Source organism: Geospiza fortis, unplaced genomic scaffold (genome assembly GCF_000277835.1).
Source record: "Geospiza fortis unplaced genomic scaffold, GeoFor_1.0 scaffold40, whole genome shotgun sequence".
Lineage (NCBI taxonomy): Eukaryota > Metazoa > Chordata > Aves > Passeriformes > Thraupidae > Geospiza > Geospiza fortis.
Genome location: NW_005054297.1, coordinates 28,817,513 through 28,840,204, shown reverse-complemented (window position 1 = coordinate 28,840,204; position 22,692 = coordinate 28,817,513). Strand labels below are relative to the sequence as shown.

The following is a 22,692-nucleotide window of genomic DNA, read 5'->3' as shown; positions in this document are numbered from 1 at the left end:
CTATTGTGCTGTCATGGAGGAGCCTGTGACTCTGTGGCCCTGTTCAGTTCATAGCAATAGTTTCTTTCAGTCCAAGAATTTACAGTTCAGATGTCTAGGCAGCCCTAGGTGAGACATTACAGTGTGAGATGACATGTTCATCTAGAGTCTGCTTCTTTTCTGTGACGCAGATACCCCTGTCTAGTTCAAAGTTCTCAAGATAAAATTGAAGAAATTGCTTTTGCTGGAACCATAAAGTGCTTGGATTTATAAACAATGTTTCTGTTCTTCTGAGTGCTGTCAGGTATTGAATTTATCCTTTGGAAACTGCAGACAAAACTGAATATATGCCCTTCTTTTTCAAGTAGCTTGTACCTAGTGCATCCCTGTCATGTCAAGGCATCCTAATACTCAGTAAGAGCCTTCTCACCCACCCAGTGTCAAGAAAGTGGCCCAAGGCTGGAATGTTGGTCTGTGTTAGGCCTAACAGGTCACAGGTCAGCAGGCTTCTGCTTAGGGTGGCTCTGGAAAGCTTTGGGAGCACAGGCAGCAAGTGAAACAGTGGGCAAGGGGGAACGAACAAAACAACATGATCAGAAAGGGACTTTTTTTGGTTTTGTTCTTTAACATTCATACAGTGCTTAGCACAACCAAGTCCTATTCTTTAAGTAGTGTTCTTCATTAAAGGAAAATATTTTCATTTCACAACTTTATACAGAAGATGCGATTTAGTTATTAAATCTAAGTTAATTACAAACTCTTCACAGTGGAATAACATCAAAGAAACACCCACCTTTCTTGTTGTCTAAAGTTGAATTACTTACTTTGATCATCACTTACATGTTGCCTTATACAAATGGCTTGTCTTTGCCAAGTTTAGTGTGAAGTTATTATCTTTATGGAAGTTTAGTCTACCAATGTGTTGTTCAAATTCTGTATTAACTTACTTAATTAGCTCTGTGTTCCAGACTTGGTAAAATGCTGTTGAGATTAAGCAGTAACCTAATTTAAGAAGGAAAGTGTCTCATTTACTCTTCTCAATACAGAAAATCAAAGTCCTTGCACTGTGTAACTAATCTCATAGAGGCACTGCTATGCTGTCAGCAAAATGCAGTGTGTCCTATCACTGTTGTCCTGCAGTAATATTGAGGGTAAAAATGGGGTGTGATTCAAGTACTTGATTCAAAATTCTAGCTGTATTTTAAAAACTATTGTTCAGTAAGAGATTACAGAGTGAGTATGGTATGAACAAACTGATTTTCTAAATTAGAAGTTCAGTTACAAAGAGTCTAGTTAGTCTAGATCAGCATTTGACCTAAAACTAAAAAAATTCCATAAGCAGATTATGAGTTATGTTAACATTGTCACAGTGGGTTCTTTTCTTTTGTGTTAGGTAACAGCTTTCTGGGTGTCAGTTTGGATTCAATGTCTTGTTTGTTGTTTCCACTGCTTTTATGCAATTATACTGATTTTATCATAGATCACCAGTGATTTCAGTTCAGTTCAAATAGTAGTTGTTTTCTATGTGTGCTTTGAAGGTAACCTAAAACTTTTACATAGGGAGAAATTGCAGCAAACCTACTGAAGGCAAGTTGTTATTAGTTATTCTTTAAGGACAATCTTAAGAGTGCTGAGTAGAATTACTTTGCATTTTCTGTCAACTATATATCAGGGTGCAAGACTTTTTTTTCCACCCATGTTGTTGGAGGTGTTGAGCCACTTGATCCATGGCTGGAGCCTCTGTGTCTCTCCAGGTCATTGCTGCCAATCACTTGGGACACAATGATGATGTGCTGCACACAAATTGCTGTCCTGTGGGTCACAGGAATTGGGCTTCATCTGGAATCTGACCTGACTAATCTGCACATTAGTTAGGTCACAATAAATAATTTCTAGCATGGCTAATTCTTTCAAGAACTGGATACTTCCCTGCATTGTGGTGCTCTTATCTGGGTGACGTACAGCATTTTCTTTGAAAGGATACCTTTCCTTCAGATCATCTAGTCCCAGTGTTCACTGCCGTGGGCAGGGATGCCTCCCACTAGACAGGTTGTTCAAGGCCTTAACCAGCCTGGCTTTGAACACCTCCAGGGATGGAACATCCCTAATTTCCCTGGGCACATTGTTCCAGTGTTTCACCACCCTCACAGTGAAAAATTTTCTCCTAATATCTAACCTAAATTTCCCCTTTTTCAATTTGTACCCATTACCTTTGTCCTGTCACTACTGTTCTTGACAAAGTACTGCTCTCCAGCTTCCATGTAGGCCCCTTCAGATGTAGGCTGCTATGAGGTCTCCACACAACCTCCTCTTCTCCAGGCTCCCTCAGTCTGTCTTTGTAGGGAAGGTGCCCCAGTCCTTTTATGAACTTCATGGTCTCCTCTGGACTTGCTCCAGCAGATCTATGTCCTTCATATTTTGGGGACACCAGCACTGTACACAATGCTCCCGGTGGGCTGTCACGAGCAGAGTAGAGGGGGAGAATCACCTCCTGCAGCTGACTGGCCACACTCCTTTTGATGCAGCTCAGTATTTGGTTGACTTTCTGTGCTGCGAACGTACACTGATGGGTTGAGTTTTCCATCAGCCATCACCCCCAAGTCTTTCTCTGCAGGGCTGATCTCTGAGAAATAGTCTTAAATAGCTGTTTAAACTTTAAACAAGACCTGGAACACATTCACAAGACATGAGCCAACAGTGTGGCCAGGAAGGCCAGTGGCATCCTGGCCTGTGTCAGCAATAGTGTGGCCAGCAGGACCAGGGCAGTGATCCTCCCCCTGTACTCGGCACTGGTGAGGCCACATCTCGAGTCATGTGTCCAGTTCTGGGCCCCTCAATTTAGGAGGGACTTTGAGGTGCTGGAGCACATCCAGAGAAGCTGGCAAAGCTAGTGAAGGATCTGGAAGACAAGTCTCACAAGGAGCAGCTGAGGGAGCTGTGGTTGTTTAGCCTGGGGAATAGGAGGTTCAGGGGAGACCTTATCACATACTCCAACTACCTGAGAGGAGGTGGAGTCACAGGAGGTGTTTAGGAAAGACTTGATGTGGCACTTAGGTCGAGTTGACATGGTGTGGTGTTGGATCATAGGTTGGACTCAATGATCCCAGAGATCTTTCCCAATCTAATTGATTCTGTGGAGACATAATGATAGGAATGTGCTACTTTGAACATCCCAGGATATTTAAAATTCTCAAGATCTATTGTAATTAGGCTGGAGGATAAGGGGAAGAGGAAGGGAAGTGTGTCCCCTCCATGATCTGAGTTTCCAAAGAGAAAAGGTAAAAGGGGTAATTATCAATGGTTGCTGATAGATGACTCCCAAGTACAGGGATGACAGCAATGCTAAGTGCAAATACCAGATTAGTTTCACAACCAGCAATTATATCATATCATTAGCCAGTGTTACAAAGTACAGCTTGATAACCTCAGCCCAGTTTCCATGGGTGGTAAACATTGTAACAGAACACATACTGCAAGTAAGGCGGTACATAATTGAACTTGAGGAACAAACACATCGACTTGGTGAGAGAATAAGTCATTGTGGCCAGTGGCTATTAAACTGATACAACAAATGCTTGTAAGAAATTTGTTCTAACATATTCTAGTCAGATCTGTTATCTCAATCCATTAACCCCTCTGCTGGGTGTGAAAAAGGCCTGTCAGGGTTCATTTCCAGCTGGCAATTAAGTGCCGCTCAGCAACTCTCTCACCTCCCCCCTCCCCAGTGTAATAAGGAGAAGAATTGGAAAAATGGTAAAAATTAAACTACACAAGTTGAGATAAGAACAGTTTAATAATTAAAACAAAGTAGTAGTTGTTGGTATTATTAAAAGAGGGAGGTGACAAAAAAGTAAGAGGGGAATAAAACCCAAGAAAAGGACCCACCTGTAGAATGTCCCTCCACCCACTGACCAATGCCCAGCCTGTCCCCCAGCAGTGATCAGTAGCTGCCAGCCAACTCCCCACTCTCCCCATTTATGTACAGGGCATGATGCCCTTTGGTGTGGAATATCCCTCTGGCCAGTTCAGGTCAGCTGTCCTGGCCATGCTCCCTCCCAGCTCTCTGTGCACCTGCTTGCTGGCAGAGCATGGGAAACTGAAAAGTCCTTGACTTAGAGTCTACTCTAAGTGTTGCTACTGAGCAACAACCAAGCCCAAAATTCCTGTATTGATGTATTTTTTTAGCAGCTTTCACAAAATATATTTGAAGATAAACACAAAATGCAGGAAGAAGTTTGTGTATAATACAGACAGCAATATTAAGAAGAAAAGGGAGTTGCATCATAGAAAAGATGGAAATGTTCAAGTTTTGGGATTCAGCTATCAAGAGTTGTGACACAAAGTTCCATGCAGCATTGCAGTATATAGAGTAAGATGGAAAGAGATTTGTCTTCCTTTAAAAAATACCAAACTGGATGAAGAATTCCTTTGGGGTCTTTTATACCATTTTTTTCCCTAAACAAAGATTTCTTTTAGGTTTATAATGAATTATTATTGTATTGTGACCTTTTAAAAGGGAGCAACAGAGCCTTATATGTAAAGCTATTACTGGAAGTCTACTAGATCAGTACTTAATTAGGAATATGCTTTATTTATTCACATTGTAATGGATTTCTGATTTGACTGTTTGAAAATCTGTGTTCTTTGTACAGATCAACCTATTTTTAAATGGGCAGCATGTTGAGATGATTGAGGAGGATCTCACATTTACATCAGATGAGGTAGTTTCATTTGATCTACCTGAGATTAGCAGTGAATTGAAAGGTATGTTCGTCTTTGTACTTGTGAATTTATCATCTGCTATCTTCATCCTGGTAAATTGTGTTGGATTTTGTCTGTGAATTACATTTTATCTCCTTATGTGATACATTTTTATGGCTGTTGCAAACACAAACTGTTTTCTTGGAAGTGTCATGCACTATTTGAGACTGTAAGAAGTATAGAAGTACATTTTTATTAAAAACTTCTAAGCCTTAAACACAACTGAAGATCACGTAAAGCTGGCTTGAAATTGAAATGTGATTTCAAAGTATACTGTAATGTTAGTTTTTGTGAATCCTGGGAATAGTTGGGTTTATCTTACATCGAAATAGCGTTCAGAATAGAGGACAGATGAAGAGAATGACTTACGGATTCACAGCACTTACATAATTAAAATTCCCTCGTGTTCCATGTGGCAGCCTTCACAAAATCAACAAGAAGGGATCAACCTGGAACTGGTGACTTTAAAAGAAACCATACTGGGTTAATAATCCAGTGTGATAGTTGCTGTGTTGCTGCTAGACTTGTCTAACCAAATTCTCTGAGAAAGAAAAGAACCTTGAGAAGGGCTAACCAGTGAGCTGAATGGAGCAGATCAGGATGTCTGCAGTGAAAAGGAAGTGTTAAATTACAGTTGCTCATACAAGCAGTTATTAAAAATGCTGGACACCTGAAATTTTTTGTTATTGCTAATGGTTGAACTGTATACAGTATTTCTTAAAGTATTGCATGCTCCATCATTCCCTTTTGGTCCAAACAGTCTTCACTATCTTATTTCTGCTTACCAGAGAACTGGGAGAATTAATTTAAAGCTGTGGCTAGGTATTTGAAAATCTCAATCAGATGACTCTGCCTAAAAATTACAGGTTGGAAAAATTTCTGAAAATAATACTGATGGTGAAAGAGTAATTCAGGTATTAAAGTCTGTGTGTACTTAAAAAATTAATGCTCTTAAGGCATTTATATGTTAAGGTTTACTCTGGATTCCAGATAAAGGTGGGTGGTGTTTTCTCAAAGCTAGCAATAGAACAGTGTAACAACTGATATGACCTGGTAGGGAACATTTGTATCACATAGAGAAATTTTGAAATACATACATGACTTTGTGTTTATTGCCATTTGAAAGCCAGTGGTAGTGGATACCTGATTGCCATGCTTGTATTTATTTTCCCCATCTATTCAAACATCTCTTCAGTAGAACCATTTGTGCCATTTGGAAACAATTTAAAGTCTTAAGTAGGTTTCAGCTCTTATGTCTGTTGGAAATCTGATGTCTCACCAGCATCTCTCAGCTCCCTGGGAGTTCTCAGGAGGGCAGCATGGCATTTGCACCATCAGACTGGGCAAGTTAAGGAATAGGAAGTCATTGTTTTGCTTAATGAAAAGGTCAGCAAAAGTCCTGGGTTTGAGTTTTTTTTCAAGGTGACTACAGTGCTAAATATGGGAGAAGCAAAAAGCTGTTGGACTCCCTACTGCCTTTTTATAACTTGAGAAAACTTAGAGAGGTGCCTGACACCAGCAGTTGACTACTGAATTCTTCAGGCCTTTTTCAGGCAAAACCCCACTTTTGAGAGACAGCAGAACTTCTCTGGTTGTTTCCCCTGAGAAGCATCTCTAAACTTTTGCCCTTGGTTGTAAATATAAATGTTTTCTGCATGTGACTAAATACTTACCTAGTTTTGTGGCTTAATGTAGGACAGCATGGATGAGAAAGACAAATGGGTTAGACTGTAAAAGGAATAGCCTCTGCTAAAGCATTTTCTGTAAGCATTTAGAGAGGAAAGTATTTTTCTTAGTTTCATGGTTATCTCAAGGGTGAGGGACTGTTAGTTGTCGTTGAATAGATAAGAGAAATATGTGAAAATGGATTTAAAATATGTGCTAGATGTGCTTCTGGGAGGGTAGAACTTGTAGTTACCATTTTCCCTAGCTTTGAAGGGAATTCTTTTGTAGATTTAAGATGTTTATTAAATGAAAATAATTTCCTGATAAACAGATCATGAAAGATAAATCAATGAGAGTAATAATAAATGAGAATGCCAGAAACGCTGACTGGAACTGGTTTTGTTTAAAGGGAGATTGTCAGAGACTGACTGTGTAAAACATCTGATGGAGAAAAGATTTCTGTAGCTTATGCAGTTTAGATACTGTCGAATTTCAGCCTTTGATAAAGCACCACATTTTGTCTTGAATTGTATATTGAATGAAATTATTAAAATTAATGTGATTTCTCTAGTGTATGAAGTGTGGTAGTCTTGTCCAAAATGAGCAATGAGCTTTAGGTGGACTTTCAGATCCACTCTCAATGGAGATGTTTAATTACAAATAATATTCCCCAATTAAATAAATACACCCTTAAATATTTTCTGCCACATTTCATGGCACATTTCTGCTTGCAAGTGAATGTGGAAAAGACTGTGAGCTTCAAGCTCAAAACAAACCTGCTGTGTTCCTCTTTTTCACTGTATGCTTTAACTTCTTCAGATTTTATGTTACTGTGAGTTTCAACCACTGAGGAGCTGATGTGCCAGACTGAACTGCAATCACTCTTTCAGCTCACCTTTCACAGTGACCCAGTATCTATTATAAAACTCTAGGTCTTAATTAAAACAGTTCAGTGCTGATAAGTTGTTTGGCCAGATTGTGGGAAGATTTTCTGATACAAGTGTGCCAGTAGGAGAGGTTGCTGTGGTGAGCCCCTAGTTCTTCATTATGTTTTCCTTGTTATTGCCACTCACATGTGCCAGCAGAGCTCCTCTTGTGAGTGTTGACTGATCTCCTTCAACCAAACACAGATACACTGTACCAATTATGTGTCATGTCGTACTAAGGCATTTTTGTTATCCAATATATCTCCCACCCCATGTCCGAATGGACTTGGGGGATCTGTCCAGCTGCCGCTGCCACAGACAGGGTCAGTGAAAGCTGCAGCCAGTAGGATTTGGACATAGTTTCTCTCTTACCCAGGTCAGCCTGGCTCACCTGGCTCAGTCTTTCTCAGCAATTTCCTGTAGGCAGGAAGGAGTTGAAGGTAAGGATGATTAGGCTAGGGCTGGGTTTACCTGATCACCTGATGCAGTTCACATACTACATATCTACTCATGCCTGCATAGTCGGTGCACTGTGCTCTAAGTGATCCCTCAGGCCAGCATTTGGAGCGTAAGATCTTTAATACTGGGTCTCCTACTCCCTAAATTTAAAACAAAATTTAAAAAGGGGGAAAAAAATCAACCCGAATAGTTTGGTATTCTCAGCGGAAGCAATATAATACAAAAAGGACAGACTGATTTATTTTCACATTGCATTGTGCCTTGCAACATGAAGTTAGTCCAGCATAATGGATTTGCAAGACCTTGTATCAATTCCTTTAAATTTGGGACGTTTGTGACTTGCTGCTTCTGGCTGCCATCAGCAGCAGTTGCTCCAGAAGCTGCCACAAAGCAGGAAGGCTGTCACTTCCCTGCCCTGCATATTCCCCCTGTTGGTGTCCAAGGAGCAGAGAGAGGGGGAGAACTGCCACTTGTGTCCAGAAGGATGGAAAAAAAAACCAGGAAGGGGACAGAGGAGAGAAGGACTGAGGGATGAGAAGTTTACTGTGAGTCAGGAATGGAGGTCAGTCTATTATTGATGGTGAGGTTGAAAAGCCAAGGAGTCCAGGAGAGTTCATACGGCTGTAGGAAAGTTGGATCAGAAGCAAAACTGACTGAAAATTACTTGATTCTTGCTGCGTAAAGCCTTGGATATAGCCCATGCTTCAAGTTTCAGTGTTATGCTGTGATCAGTGGATAGCTCAAACTCATTAGCAAAGTGGATGCTTCATCTCTCACTTAAGAGAACAGGGGGTAGATGGTGACAGCCTACTACTCATAATCAACAATTGCAAGAGGTCTGTGCTGTGTAACTTAACTGGCAAACCTCAGGTATATACTTTGTGAATCCCACAATATTAAATTCTGGATTTGGACAGGACTGGGTTCGCTTTTTGATACATAGATGGATAAAAATATTTCATATCAACTTCATTCAGTGAAGTGCAGCAACCTCCATGTTCCTTGAACGTCCAATTCTCAGACAGCGACAAGTTAGAAAATCGAGACTGGCTTCCTAGAAAGCATACATTTTCTTATATAATACTAAGATAGTTACAAAAGTAGTAACTTGAAAAAATATCTTAGGTTTTTTCTATACAACTGGATAAGAAGCTGTATAGTGCAAATGCAAGTGAGAGATGCGTGGTCTTGAAAAGCAATTTGTTACTCTTTTCTACAGGCATTAGGAGATAATTCTGTAACGTCTGTTCAGTCAGGACAGGAGCAGCTGCAGGTATTTTCCACCTGCATTGGAGGCAGGGATCTGTGTCTTAAGGGGACAAAAGTTACTGGCTAGTCAAGAAAAGACAAGCAGCTGCTATCCCTCTTTCAGAGGTCCTGCATTGCTAAGGCCAAGATGGAAGTCATATTGAAGGGTCATGGAAGAGGGGATGCCTGTACAGCATTTGGCTGTAAAAAAGTAAAAGGGATTTGGGAGATGGAGCAGGAGGAATCAACTTCCTAATGTTGGCCCCCCCAGTCTTGCCTCTTTTTCTCTAGGTGCTCCTGTGAGAAGAAGGACTGGAAATGTTTTCAGAGTACTGCAAACAATGCAAAAAACATGCACTTAAACTGACAGTTATTCCTTCAAAATAAGCAATTATTTGTAGCACCATTAAAATGAATTCATTTTTTTTGTTGTACAGATCTGCCAAGTGGTCCACACACTTACCGCTTAGAAGATCTTGCCTATACTAGAAGTGGGGACAAAGGCAATTCTGCAAACATAGGTATTTTTCTTTCTTTTGCTTTCTGAAGTGATGTAACATTTTCACGTAAGAGTTACATATCAAGTGCTAGAATTAATTTGTTTAAACATCACCCAACCTTTTTTATAATTGTGCTGAAACAAATGAAAATATGTACTGAATATGGATTTACTAATGAAATATCTGTAGTCTTCTCATTAGCAGCTGTTGTAATCTGAGGTACTAAGAAAAAATACTAGCATGTCATACTAAAAAGAAAGATTTTTGTTTAGGGTTGGAAAGTTGAGCTCCCAGAAATTAAGAAATGCCTTTCTAAGGTTTCTTTTACACATCAGTTGCTGGTCCTTCATGTATGTAACATACATAATATACTTTCTTGGTTGTCTGATCATGTATAATATTTTCATATATTAATTTTGTAACATGTCTATGGCTAAAACGTTGACAGTATTAGAAAATACTAAAGTTGTTCTCATACGTACAAGAATTTTTTTATTATATTGCTAATGCAAATGGTATATTTCAGTGTGCAGTCTCTTTGCATTGATTGTGCTGCTTCTTGCATTGTTTAATAATTCCTTCTATTCCTTACTTCTGCATGCAACAATTGGCTCTCTTACTTGTTGGAAGATGAGAGCGTGTGATGTTCAAAGCTCAGTATGAATTAAAGGTGCGTTTGGGATTTGATTTGCTATTAGCTGTCATGCTAAAACTGATGAATTTTGTTCATTTGTATTCAGGAATATAGTTTTCTTGTCCTGGTTTGTGAAACTAGGTTTTTTTTTTGGGTTGAAGAATGAAGCAATGTTGATTTTTTTTTTCTTTTTCCTATTTTTTCTTTTTCTTTCTCCATGATTGACCACTGTTGCAGTGTAGCATTGCCAAGTCATGAATGACATATATGTAATAGACTGCTTCAGATACAAGGACACTGCAGCTTTTCTAAGGAACAACACTAACAACAACAAACTTAACCTCTAATTTAAGTCCAGATAGAAAGGTCCCAGCGATACAAAGCTGTTTTCCTGATCCTGCTCTGGAACCTCAGCTTCAGCATGAAATCAGCTGAAGCTTATAAAGCATGTTTACAGCAGTAAAAATGTAATTGTGATTTGTCATACTTAGGTCAGAATCCTGTGCAGGAGGTGGGGCAAGGACCAAACCTTTGGTCACTGATCATTCCTTGTTGTGGTTTATTGTGATTACTTAAATGTCCAAGTCTTGCAAATCATTTAAGGGAAGAGAATTGCCTCTGGGTTGTTGTTGTGATGTTGTTGTTCTTTAGGTGTCTTTTCAGTGGCAGGGACTGCAGCAGAAAAAAATCCAGTGATCACTTAGTGGTAACTTAGCATTCTTTGGTGTCCTGCCCCACCCTACATCTCTACTGACAGAGGGAGAGCTGTCATACTGTTGTATTTTTTATTCAGGAGCTCATTAAAGGGGATCCATATGTACAGTTTCAGTTAAGCGGAGAACCTCAAATTGGTTTTGAAAGGATAAATACAAATTGGTTTTAACAGTTCCTATTTCATCTAATGCCAGTTAATGCCTAACAGGTGTGATAGCACGGCATCCCCTCTACTATCCATACCTAAAGAAAACTTTAACTGCTCAAGCCCTGGAGAATTACTTTCAACACCTTTTAGAGCATGAGAAACCAGAAGAAGAACTAGTAACAAGGTGAGTAGCTTGCTGTGCAGCCCACAGTTGTATGGTAGATACATGGTGGTATCAGAAGTTATCTTAAAATATGTTAATATAAATATTGTGAGTTTATATATGTTTTCTTTGGGTTTTTTAATGTATCTTCCTTTGACTTTTTAAATAACAACATGAGCATAGTCACTGAGAAAGAACATGAACCTGGGCCTCTCTCGAAGCTGGACAAAGGCCGTGAATCCGTTTAGTGAAGGCATTTAAATTCTCAGAATTAGCATAGTAGTGTTGGGGCTGTTTCTTTGTTTTGTGCCAGTACGGAATGTCTTTACCAACTAGAAATAGCTTCCAATGCCCTTTGAGAAATTTATCTTTCCACTGGTTTTGCACCATTTGGGAACTGCAGGAGCCTTAGTAACTGAAGCTTCCCAAGCCTCTGAGCCAGTGCTGAACTGAGAGTTAGAAATCTGTAAAACACTACCTGAAAGACATTCACACAGCCACTGTAGTCTGGAGCCCAAACTTACCTGATGATCCATCAGAAATGGGCCTCATACTGTCCCTGTTTCTGCAAAGCATTATAATATTTATGAAGTTCACTCACTTTTTAGATAAAGTATTCCTTCTAGTACTTCACTCTCAACCACTTTTGTGCCATATATACCAAGCCAGAATTTAAAGAAAAAGCATGCTGATTTCTTTTAAAATCTGAAAGAGAATACATCCTAAACAGGACATTTATGTGATACTCACCTACTAAAGAATATTCTCTGCCAGCAGATAACATATGTAACATTCTTATTTTTGTGATATGGCTGATGCTCAGGGCCCTTCCTGGGGACTGAATGAAACTTACACTGCTCTTGTTGTTGCATGAGGTAATGAAGCTTGCTCTCCTAAGGATGGCCAGTAAAACAGTCAACAGATTTTAAACCTTTTTATCTCTTGGAAAACAAGTAAAAGCTGAATACTGCCACAAAACTTTCAGTCTTCTAAAACATGTTTTGATACAAAGTCAGTTATGCTGCACATAAGGAGATTTTGCTAAAATCCTTTATGTATTTCCATGGGTAGTGGCTGTCTTTTTGTTTGTTCAGAAAGCCTGAATCAGAAAGGTACAGCTCAAAGCTCAGAGAGAGCTTGGAGTTATTTTAACCCCTGATCTTTGAATTGTAAGTGCTGGGTTTGTCTTCATAAGCAGCTCAGTGCAGATCTGACCCACTGTTTCATAAGTGCTTACAAATCTGTGTATCTAATAAATTGTGATACTAAGAATTATAATTGAATTTCCTCAGAAACAGAGCAGAGACAAGAAGAAATAAACAATGTCATTCCTCCTAATGATAGTTCTAGAAATGGATTAATTGTCATTCCTTAATGTGTTTATGTTCATAAATAGAAGTAGAAATTTGCTCTCTTTGGATGTAGCCAAATTAATTTGATTAATTAGATTATCTGTTTGTGGTTTTGGCTTCCTTTAATGATGTGATAATGGAGCTCTGTGAGTAAATTGGAAAGCTACTGGGGAAAAAGAATAAAACCTTTTGTGGAAATATTTAGGATTATAAGGATTATGCTCATGTGCTTCAGATTGTGTAGTTTCTTTTTTAATTACTTGTTTATTTTTTAGTTTTAACTGTCATTAAAAAAAGAATTGTCTTACTATCTGATTTTCCTTCATTTCCTTTATTTAAATAGTGAGTAGTTAAAAACTATGTATTAGTTTTGCTACTATAAACATACCAACCACGGCTCTTACTCACTACAGAACAGTCTGTTAAACCAGCTGCCTTTCATGCTTTCTCACTAGAGGCATTAAATAGGTGTATTAAACAGAGAAAAGAAGGGATTATTTTGGTAGAGGACACTGAAAACTCATGAATTTCCAGATCTGCAGGTAAAAGAATAGAAAAAGATGGTCTTTCAATCCTCAGGTGATTGCTTCCCACAGTAGAGTGCTGGAGTACATTCTTAACAGATCCAAGTATCTTAAGATGCAGAACAAGGAACTTTCTATGCAGTGGTACTAGGTCAGTCATTTAAGAAGTACAGTAAAACTATCCTGTAAGATTTTGCTATTTTCATCTGAAATATGGTATATGTAATGTTTTGAAAACATTTCAATGCTCAGAAATACTATAAATTGACAGCTGATTTCTTCCTATGCCATGTTTTCACCAAGAGCTGAAGAACAAGAAATGTGGATGCTGATCCTTCTAGACGGCTTTTTCTTACATATATTTGTTAGGAAAAATAAGTATTTCTCTACAGTATCTCTCATATGCAAACACTTCTTTAAGCCTGTGGACTTGTCTCCTGCTTTCCTGTGATGAAAGGAATCATGTCTTTTACTTGATTTAAATGCATTAAATAATTTTATATCATTATTATTTCCATGCTTTTTAATGGGAGATTGACCAGAAGACCTTACTTCTCTGAATACTATGGACAGCACTTTAAAGAAAGTAGTTAAGCAGGCACTCCGTTGTGCATAAGCATAGGAATGCAGCTAGAACAGTGAATACTCCTTGTCTTACTGGTTTTTGTCACAGATACAGTATTCTTTGAAAGGTTTATTTGTTTTCTGTGTTTTTAAAAGCAGCTCTTAAAACATTTAATTAAGTTGTACAATTAGATATTTTTTTTCCTTTAGATCTCAGTTAATTAAGCTTAAATTGTTTAATTATGCTGAGTAAATGCCTGCCAGCATTTTGGTCAATGTATTGTTGCTGCTTAAGACTATTATAATTGTTATTGTGGTTTTTCTTCCTTTTATTGTGCAAGTTTATATTCTTTGTGGAAATATTTTGGATGCTCAGATGCTACAGGCAAGCCTTAAAATAGTGAAGATGTTGGCCATCATATATTATTTTGTAATTCTCACTTTAGCTACACTACTCCACTGTAAATATTTTCTCAAAGTAAATAGAATTAATATGCCATGTAATAGTGTTCTAAATTAAGATTTGTTGCTTGTATTACATATTTCCTCTGCTAAACTTACTGCAGAAAGTGAAATGAAATTCTTCTGCTTATATGTTTCTGCATTTATATGCTCTTCAGTTTCTCTCCTGATTTATTTTTCCTGATTGATTTTCATGACATTTCTTTTGAGAGACGAGATATTAGGAATCAAAATTCCATCAGTCTAGTTCTTGAGAAGACCTATTCCAGTTGTGAAATTCTTTGCTGCCTGGAAATCTTTGCCAGCTTTTCAGAGTAAAATTCATAGTGTAGTGCTTTGCTTTGGTAGATCTCTGGCTTTCGTGGTATGTGGTGATTGGAAATTTTTATTTAGTTTTTCAGAAGATTTGGTGGGGTTGTGCCATATAGTTGGTTGTGGTATTAAATTTAGTAAATTAGGTAGGTAACTTATTGTAGAATTGCTTTATTCTTCATATTCTTGTTGTCTAATTGAGCACTGATAGATTAATCTACTTTCCTGCCTTCCCAGTGGATTTGTCTTTAAGCATGATAATGGTGCCTGTCAACTAGTTTTTGAGAAAGGGTAACAGAACACCAACACCAATTTTTTTTCTTAATAATAACTAATAATACTAACACTAAAGTAGAGTGTGGTAATGAAAAAGTTGAAAGAGCTCATTGAAACTTTTTGCCTGGGAGACAGACATGGACACTCCAATGACTTCTTGCTTTCTAGAACAAGAACTGAAGTGATTTCCAGACTGCTTAGCAGAATCATCTCTTTCCACAAGAGGTTTTGGTCATATGCCCAAGATAAAAGGGCAGACAGGGCTGTGAGCACCAGCACCAGCCATGGTTTTCACAGTGCTCAAAAGGAACTGAAAGAGATAAACCTCAAAGTGACAAAATCAGCAGTGTAAGAGCACTGCAAGAAATTGCACCTGTATTAGGGAAAAGATATAAAGAATCTGTCCCAAACAAATAAAGATTGGGTAGGTGACTAAAGCAAAATAAGCGATGTTGGAGGAAGTGGGATTTAAATTGGATATCATCTTTGTTAATTCCTCATGGCTTGATGATGTTCTGATTTAAATTCTTTCCTATGGAATTAAAGCAAAGCTATCAGGTACTTAGATGAAGAAAATATTGGAAGAAAGCAAAACCAAAGAAAACCAACAATAGAAAGAAGATGGCAAAACACTGCAAGGAGAGGCAAATGGAAATATACTGTAGACCTATTTATAGAATTTGAAACAATAGGAAACCACAGAGCCATTTGCCAAACTGCTACAGAAGTTTCCAAATTGGAACTGCACCAGTCAAAAGCAAGGATGGAAAAATGCTTACAGTGGCAATGGAACAGAAACATAGGTCTGTCACACTAAAATAAAGTTTTATCTGAACAAAGTACATGGCTCCAGGAAAGCTCTGATTTGAATTTGCCATAAAGTTATCTGTTTGTCGTAAGAGCTGATATAGTGACTCACAGAGGTTTCTCAGTAATGTAGGGGGTGTCTTTCCAATTAGCTGGCAGCATTTGTTAGCAAAAGTGAGTTCCAGGAATTAAGTGATTGTACTTTTCAGTATCAGAACTAGGAGCTAATACAAATATTTTCTTTTGCCCCTCATGTTGTCCAAGTTCATATTGGATCTTCAACCTCTGGCTTTCAGATACCAACTTTAACTCACAGAAGGAAAGAACTCTAGGAACAGCCCTATTAGAAATTGGTGATTTTTGAATAGAGGAGAATGATTAGCTTATGGTCCAGCTTTAAAACTATTAAGGGCTGGTAATTTGGAGTAAGAGGAAGGAACAAGAAGGCAAGTAAGACCTTGTGTTAATCTTGTTACCTTTTGGACTTGACTCAGCAGTGGGATGTGATCAGAAGCATAAAAATTTTGCATGCCGGTTTTTGTCTGATGTTCTCTACATGTGTTTCTTCCAAAATCTGCTGGAAAATAATGTGCAGTTTTTATTTTACAGATATGAGTTACCAGGAATCCATGGATTAAATTTTGTTCTGAAGAATTCCCTTGGTGGTGGTGGTATAGCATCCCTAAGAAGTGACCCTCAGGCATGTATCAAAGCAATCATTTTAATGTAGTCATCTTTTACGGGTCTATTTATAACCAGCTTTTGGGCTGGAACTGTGAGGTTTGGGGTTTGACTCCACTTCATTTTAATTTCCTGTTAATAGATACTCTCTATTTAATTTTGTAAGGTTTGAAAACAACATAGGAAAGTAGAAAGTGGATTTGGAATATTTGGTGAAAAAGATGTGCACTAATAAGATAGCACATTATGAAGAGCATTACTGATTTGAAGACTACCAGTTTTTTGATGCAGCAGCAAAATTAATTTATCAGAAACTAATTTCAGAACTAATATCAGAATTTTTTTTCTCATTTTGAAAAATGCAGATTTACTAGACAGTTCTGATTGTTTCCAAGTATATACAGGAACCATGCTGTAGGACAACTCCTCATTTAGCCTATGCCTTCTGTAGTTAAAAAACTGATAAATAATGTATATAAACATGAAAAGCAGATGGATAGGAGTTCTTCTGTGTTGATGATTTCCTGTGAATCTGAAAGTAAGAAATTTTTTTGCAAATGTACAATCTGAGTATTAAATACTTAAAATATGTAAACCTGAAGAGGAGATCCTGAGCCATGCTGTGGCTTACACAGCTGTGCTCATAGGCTCAGAAATGCTCATGTGTATATAATCTCAGCATAGTCAAGAAGACTGCTCACAAAGTGAGGTGATGCTATGTATGAATAGATAGAATTGAACCCCAGTTGGGGGTTCAATTCTAGCACTAGGTACCAAATAAATGGAAGAAACTGTTCAATCTTTTCAGATTTGGATGCTTGAAAACTCAAGGAGCTTGGAATGAATTCTCACCTGATTATAGGAAAACCACTCATATGAAGCCATTAAAAAAAACCTTTATTTTAAAAAGATGGTATATTTAGATAGTAAAATAAAATATTTGGTTTGGTTCTTTTTCTTGCAGGGTAAAGCACTTGGACAGATGCTGTTGGATTTCCAGATTAAAAATGTTCCTGATTTAAAATCACTGATAGAGTAACAGGTGTTTAGTATATATGCTTTTAACACTAAGTGGTATAAAAACATTTTATAAACAAGAACTGGCTTCTTGAATGAGATTTTTTTTAAGGTTAAAGAGTAGAAATTTGACAGTTATTTCTCACAGGTTTAGCTATATGGCACAGATTGGCAAATGTTTTGAGTAATACCAGACTAATAGCTTTGTCTGTGCCTGATATTTCCTGTCTAGATAATACAGTGGATGAAGAATCAGTTTATTTCCTGAAAAATAGAATTAATCAAATGGCAACATAACATTTAATTATGAGACAAGATAGTCTTTCTTTCAAGAAAGATGGAAATTACCTCCTGTTCTGTCCATCTCTCTTTTCCTTCTCTCATCCTTTATTTGGAAACCACTGGGACTGCTGTCCTGTCAGCTGTGTGCGTCCTGTGCAGTGAGTGAGGCTGGGTAGCCTGCTCTACGCTGCTGGGAAGGCAGCACTGTCTGGTACTGGGGAACAGTTCTGCCTGCTGGGCAATAAAGAAAAGTAATAATTGGTACTGTTATACAGTGACTGGTCATAAATGCTGACCTTTGGTGGTGATCCACCAAACTTCCAGCACTTTGTCTGGTTAATGACAGACTTTTTTATTGCATTTTCCAATATCTTTTACTAATTAATCCTTAAGTTGAAAGCACTGAGTAGTAGTAAATTGCAGATCTTAGTGTGGTAATAAATTTGAAGATGAGGAAAGGGGAGTCTGCCTGCTCACTCCTTCTTGTGGTGGTGCAGTCCTGGCAGGGGTGAAGCAGGGCTGGGTGGTTTTGTTCCAGGGCTATTAAATCCTTGATTTGTGCAGCAGAGTCATGCCTGGATTAAGTTTATTTGACTGTCATTTGCATTGCCCTTCCCACAAAAAGTGTCTTCTGCTGTGAAGAAAAACCATGTTAAATGCAGTGTACTCTGTCTTTCTTCTGACTCCCAGTTATCACCTCTCCATCTCCCTTCCTGCACAATATGATTAGCATGTTCAAATTGGGATACTTCTGAGCTTCTTCATCTCATTAAGAAAAGATTTAAAAATCTGTATCAAATTTCCTGGGACAATAGCAAGGTGGAAATTCTGATAACTGTATTTTCTCTGCAGAAGCTGTAAAAATATTACTCCATGTGTTCAGGCATTTTATATTCAGAAATTAATCTTTTTGTTTATTTTGGAGAAATTGTATTAATTTAGTGCTGAAAAAACAAGGCATTACTAATAGCAGACAAAATTATTGGTGACTTCTTTAATTGTCACCAAACCTATCTGTTAGTTCCTAAATTTCCAGTCCTGTCTATCACTGTTACTAATTTCCTAGCCTCTTGCTTGCTGATGAGGACTGTGCAGTGAATTGTTCCCACATTTTCTGTGGTTTTGTTAATTTGAATTGAAGGCATCATAAATGAATGCTTTATCCATCTAAAGAATTATTGCCTGAGCAAGTCATAGGTACTGTCCATGTGTACATGATTGTCAGGTTGTAAAAAATAAGTCATTACTTCATTGCAGAAAAATAGCCAAGTTAATAACTTCAAAGGGAAAATGGCATGCAGGTTTTATTTTGTTTACAGTCATTGTTTGTTAGAAAACTCTCCTTAATAATTTGGAAGCTTACTGAGAGAAGTAAAAAATAAAAAGTGATAGACCTCAGTAGCAAACCTACAAGGATAAAAAGGCTACAGTAAATTTTTGCAGTTCACTCAATATGCTGCTTAAGTGACTCTGGAAATGTGTGTGCAATAAATTTCTGAATAAAAGTCAACATTTATAAAGTATAAATTTGTTTTAGTTGTTTATGTGGTTTCTTCTTCTGGAAGAGAGTGATACTTAATTCAGGGGTTCTTTGTTTGGCGTTGTTTCACTTGCCTGCAATTTCATGCATTGTCTTGCTGGTTCCCTTCTTTGTTCAGATTTTTTCTGTTCTGTCCCTAGTCTTTGTTAAATACAAAAACCAAAAAAGTAAATTGCACTGTTTGCTGGAGAGCTGGTCACCTACAGCTGTGTAATGGAAGCTGTAATTTGCTGAAAGGAATGGTACAGTGTTCAGATGGACTGGATATGGGAATACAAAGGTGGTATTTTTTTTAATCTCTGGAGTAGTCCTTTTGGATGCTGTTAAACTATCCTTCACGAACATGTTTTCTGTCCATTATTTCTTTCAGCACACCAGCTTAAACCAAATGGCTTTGCTTTTCAGATACTTTTCTTGCAAATTATATCCTCCAGAAATCCCTATCCAGAGATGTTACTCTCCTTGAATATCTTAACATGTTTTGAATTCATGAAACTGTGCTTATTTCAGCAGTCCCAGATGATCTGAAAGTAAAGCTTGACTAATTGAGAGAGGTTTGGTAAAATACACACAAAGGTGAGCATGTACGCAGTCAGCATTGGTTTAACTTCATTCAGTTAAAAAATTTATTTTGCCTGCTTGTTAAACCAGGTCTGTTCCTCATATAGGCAAGAACTTCCAACTCCCCGCCTTTCCTGCCTTTTCCCTACTGTGTTAGCTGTGAGAGCAGAATGGAAATAGTAATGTCTAGTGCATAAAATAAGGTTCCTTCTAATACAGGAGTTTCAGTGTAATGGAAACTGGCTTACACCTCTTACTTAAGTTTTTGTACTTTGGCTCATCTGCACTACTAAACAAAGGCTGCATTCTTACCTCTCACAGCTCCCTTACTGCATCTCAGCCTAACTCTCAAAAATAAAGCATGGACTTTATCATTAAATTATTCCATGACATTTAACAAACAAATACTTCCTCAGTGTTCTTGGGTTTATATTTAATATTCCAGAGTGATTTTCCCACTTAAATTTATGTACTAAAGGTACAAAAGCTATTATACAAAAGTCACCCAAGAAGATATGCCAGTGTTTGATGCACAGTGTATATTTTTAGTTTTGCTATCTCCAGTAGAGATGTCTTTCCATGAAAATACGTTTTCTTGTTTTCTTCCCCCTTTCAGATGAAAAATTATGGTAAGTATACCTTACATTGCACTGTAGAAGTTTCACAGTAATAGAAATGCAGCCCCTTGAGTTTGGAATCAGAAAATGTTGGGTTGCAGGTTGCTTTTCAAGAATCTGAATGGTTTCATTCAGGAATTACTTTGATGTGTAGTACTAAGTGCTTTGCACACAGTAGTGCTCACAACAGTTGCAAGGTAGTGGTGAAGCATTCATTACCTGGGTGGATTCCACAGACCCGTCTGTTCTGTAATGCCTTTTGGGCTTGTTCACTGGGGTTTCTGGGCTTCAGAGTGAGTGAGTGGCTGGGGGGGAGGGAGAGAGGAAGCTCTTCAGTCCCTGAGGTATGAGGAAATTGCATGGCTGAAGTGTCACACCTTTCACCTTACTACTTTGAAGCCCTCCCATGCAGTAGTAAGGCTTTGAGTCTCCTTCTCATGGCAATTCCTCTTCTTCAGTTTCATCCTGCTTTCCTTTCTGGATTTACTTGAAATGGACCCTGGTGATTTTGGGATTAAAGCTAACTGGCATGAAGAAAACAAACAAAGGTTGCCTCCATGTGAAAGATCCCATTGGGAAGTGTCTGTATCTGCCAGGGAGTTCGCTGAATTCCTCGACCTACCTTTGGACAGGGAAGAGAAACCTGAGCTGTAGGACTGAAGCATCTCTACTGCCTATTTCAGCAAAGACCGTTCAGACGCTCCCTAGACAGCTTTAGGGAAGGGGAGAGGGGGAGTCTTGAGACAGCAGTGCAGGGCAGGAATGGTGCTGATCCACACAGGAGGGAAACAGCAACATTTCTGTGCCAGGACTTTTTGTGGAGTCTGACAACCTTCTGTGCCTCCAGCTCTGGGGCACCTGCTGTGACCATCACCAAATTGGTGAGACCCTTTATGAAAATGAGGTGTTTAAATTTCTTTTCCGCTCATCCATTAAAAAAAATGCCCTAGTTAAAAATGAGAAGTTCCTCCTTCTCCTCCCCCCACTTTTATTTACTAGTAGCAAAAGCCTCAAACCTTCAAAAGAATGTTTTTTAACAGCTGGATTTGAAAATATTCTGGTTTAATTATATAATTATATCTGGTGGCTAATCTGCAGGGTTCCTGTACAAGCATCATAAGCTACATCTAAAAGGTATTTTCTCTTTTGTAAGTGATGTGATTTGAAGTGGTGGACTTGAGAGGGGTAAGCCTCTGTTGCATAAAAATTTGGCTGAGACTCCAGAGAAAATCCCAAAGGCCTGATCACTCTGTTAGTAGTGCTGGGACTCTGGCCTGTAATCAGCAAGTGAACAAGAGCTTATGGGGGGGGCTCTTTCTTTGCAGATGAGGCAAGGTGAGGATAGTCTTAGCTTCCCAGGAAGCTGCTTTCTGCTCCAAGCAGGAGGAAACAGAAGGGTACCAGCCATTGTCTTTTGTTGACAAGTAGTGAGGTAACCCCCTCCCCTGAAATATTTTCTTTACTGAGGATGTGGGAAAACTTGCTTTTGGTTCATCAGTAAACTTTTATATTTACAAGATTCTGAACCTGGATTCAGAATCTGTGAGGGTAGAAGGCTCTCACCTGCTGGGTCTTTTGTATCCCCTTTGCCTTCCAAATCATACTAGAGTTGTTTGCTAATGGAAAGAAAAGGGATAGTGAACATTTTCTCTTTTTTGCTGGTGTGACCAAAGGGATTCTACAACTCTGGGGTGGTCTAGAGGTCTCATTCGTGTTCCATAGAGTTTGAAGTGACTGAGGAGAGAAAAATAACCTACTGTTTCAACGCGGTTTGCCTGTGGAGATTTGCCAAGCTGTTAGACACCATCGCTCCTCTTCCCGCTTCCCCATTTCGTATTTGGCATCCTGAGGTTGCAGTGTTTGCCCAAGTTTAAAGGAAGGCGCTCACATTCTTACACACATATCCTCTTTCCCCCTCCCTCCACCCATTCCGCGTTTCTCAGAGAGGAAAGCTCCCCCCTGCAGCCGGAGCGACAGCGGCACGAACAAAGATCCATGGCAGCGGGCCGGGGCGCGGCGGCGGGGACTCGGTGAAAGGCTGCAGCCACGGCCGCCTCCCCTGCCACTCTCCGAGCCCTGTCATCTTCCAGGTAAAATGAATGTCTGTCCCATCCATCATCCCGCCATCCCCGAGGGGGCGGGAACCTGCTTGGTTACTGAAACTTCCGAGCCCCGATCGGGCAGCATTGTTGACCTGACAGGGCTGCTCTTTTGTGCGCTCCGTTACCAGGATTTAGCTATTTGCATAATGGATTAGCATGAAACTGAACACACGGGAATGCCGCTCCGTCGTTTCCCACTCTTTCTTAGCTGGCGGACCTTTGGAGCGAGTTCATTTATAAATGTGACTTGCCGCTATCCCTGGGAGACCTGTTTCCTTTCAGGGAAGACAGACGCTCCCTCCCCCGTCCCGCCGCCGTGCGAGCACCGTGGCCGCCCGCCCGGCCCCCCCGATCCGATCCGGTCGCCGCTTGTCCCCCGCGACGGGCAGGGCGGGGAC

The 22,692-nt window shown here is 39.0% G+C and overlaps 1 protein-coding gene across 1 annotated transcript in view; it reads left to right on the top strand.

The window, feature by feature from the left end:
- LRAT (lecithin retinol acyltransferase) overlaps positions 1-22,692 on the top strand; it is a 63,353-nt gene that overhangs the window by 37,309 nt on the left and 3,352 nt on the right. The window contains exons 15-18 of the mRNA XM_031066405.1: positions 4,632-4,743; positions 9,476-9,559; positions 11,095-11,218; positions 16,104-16,194. Coding sequence (XP_030922265.1) covers positions 4,632-4,743; positions 9,476-9,559; positions 11,095-11,218; positions 16,104-16,194 — 411 coding nt within the window. The remainder of the gene's footprint in view (positions 1-4,631; positions 4,744-9,475; positions 9,560-11,094; positions 11,219-16,103; positions 16,195-22,692) is intronic.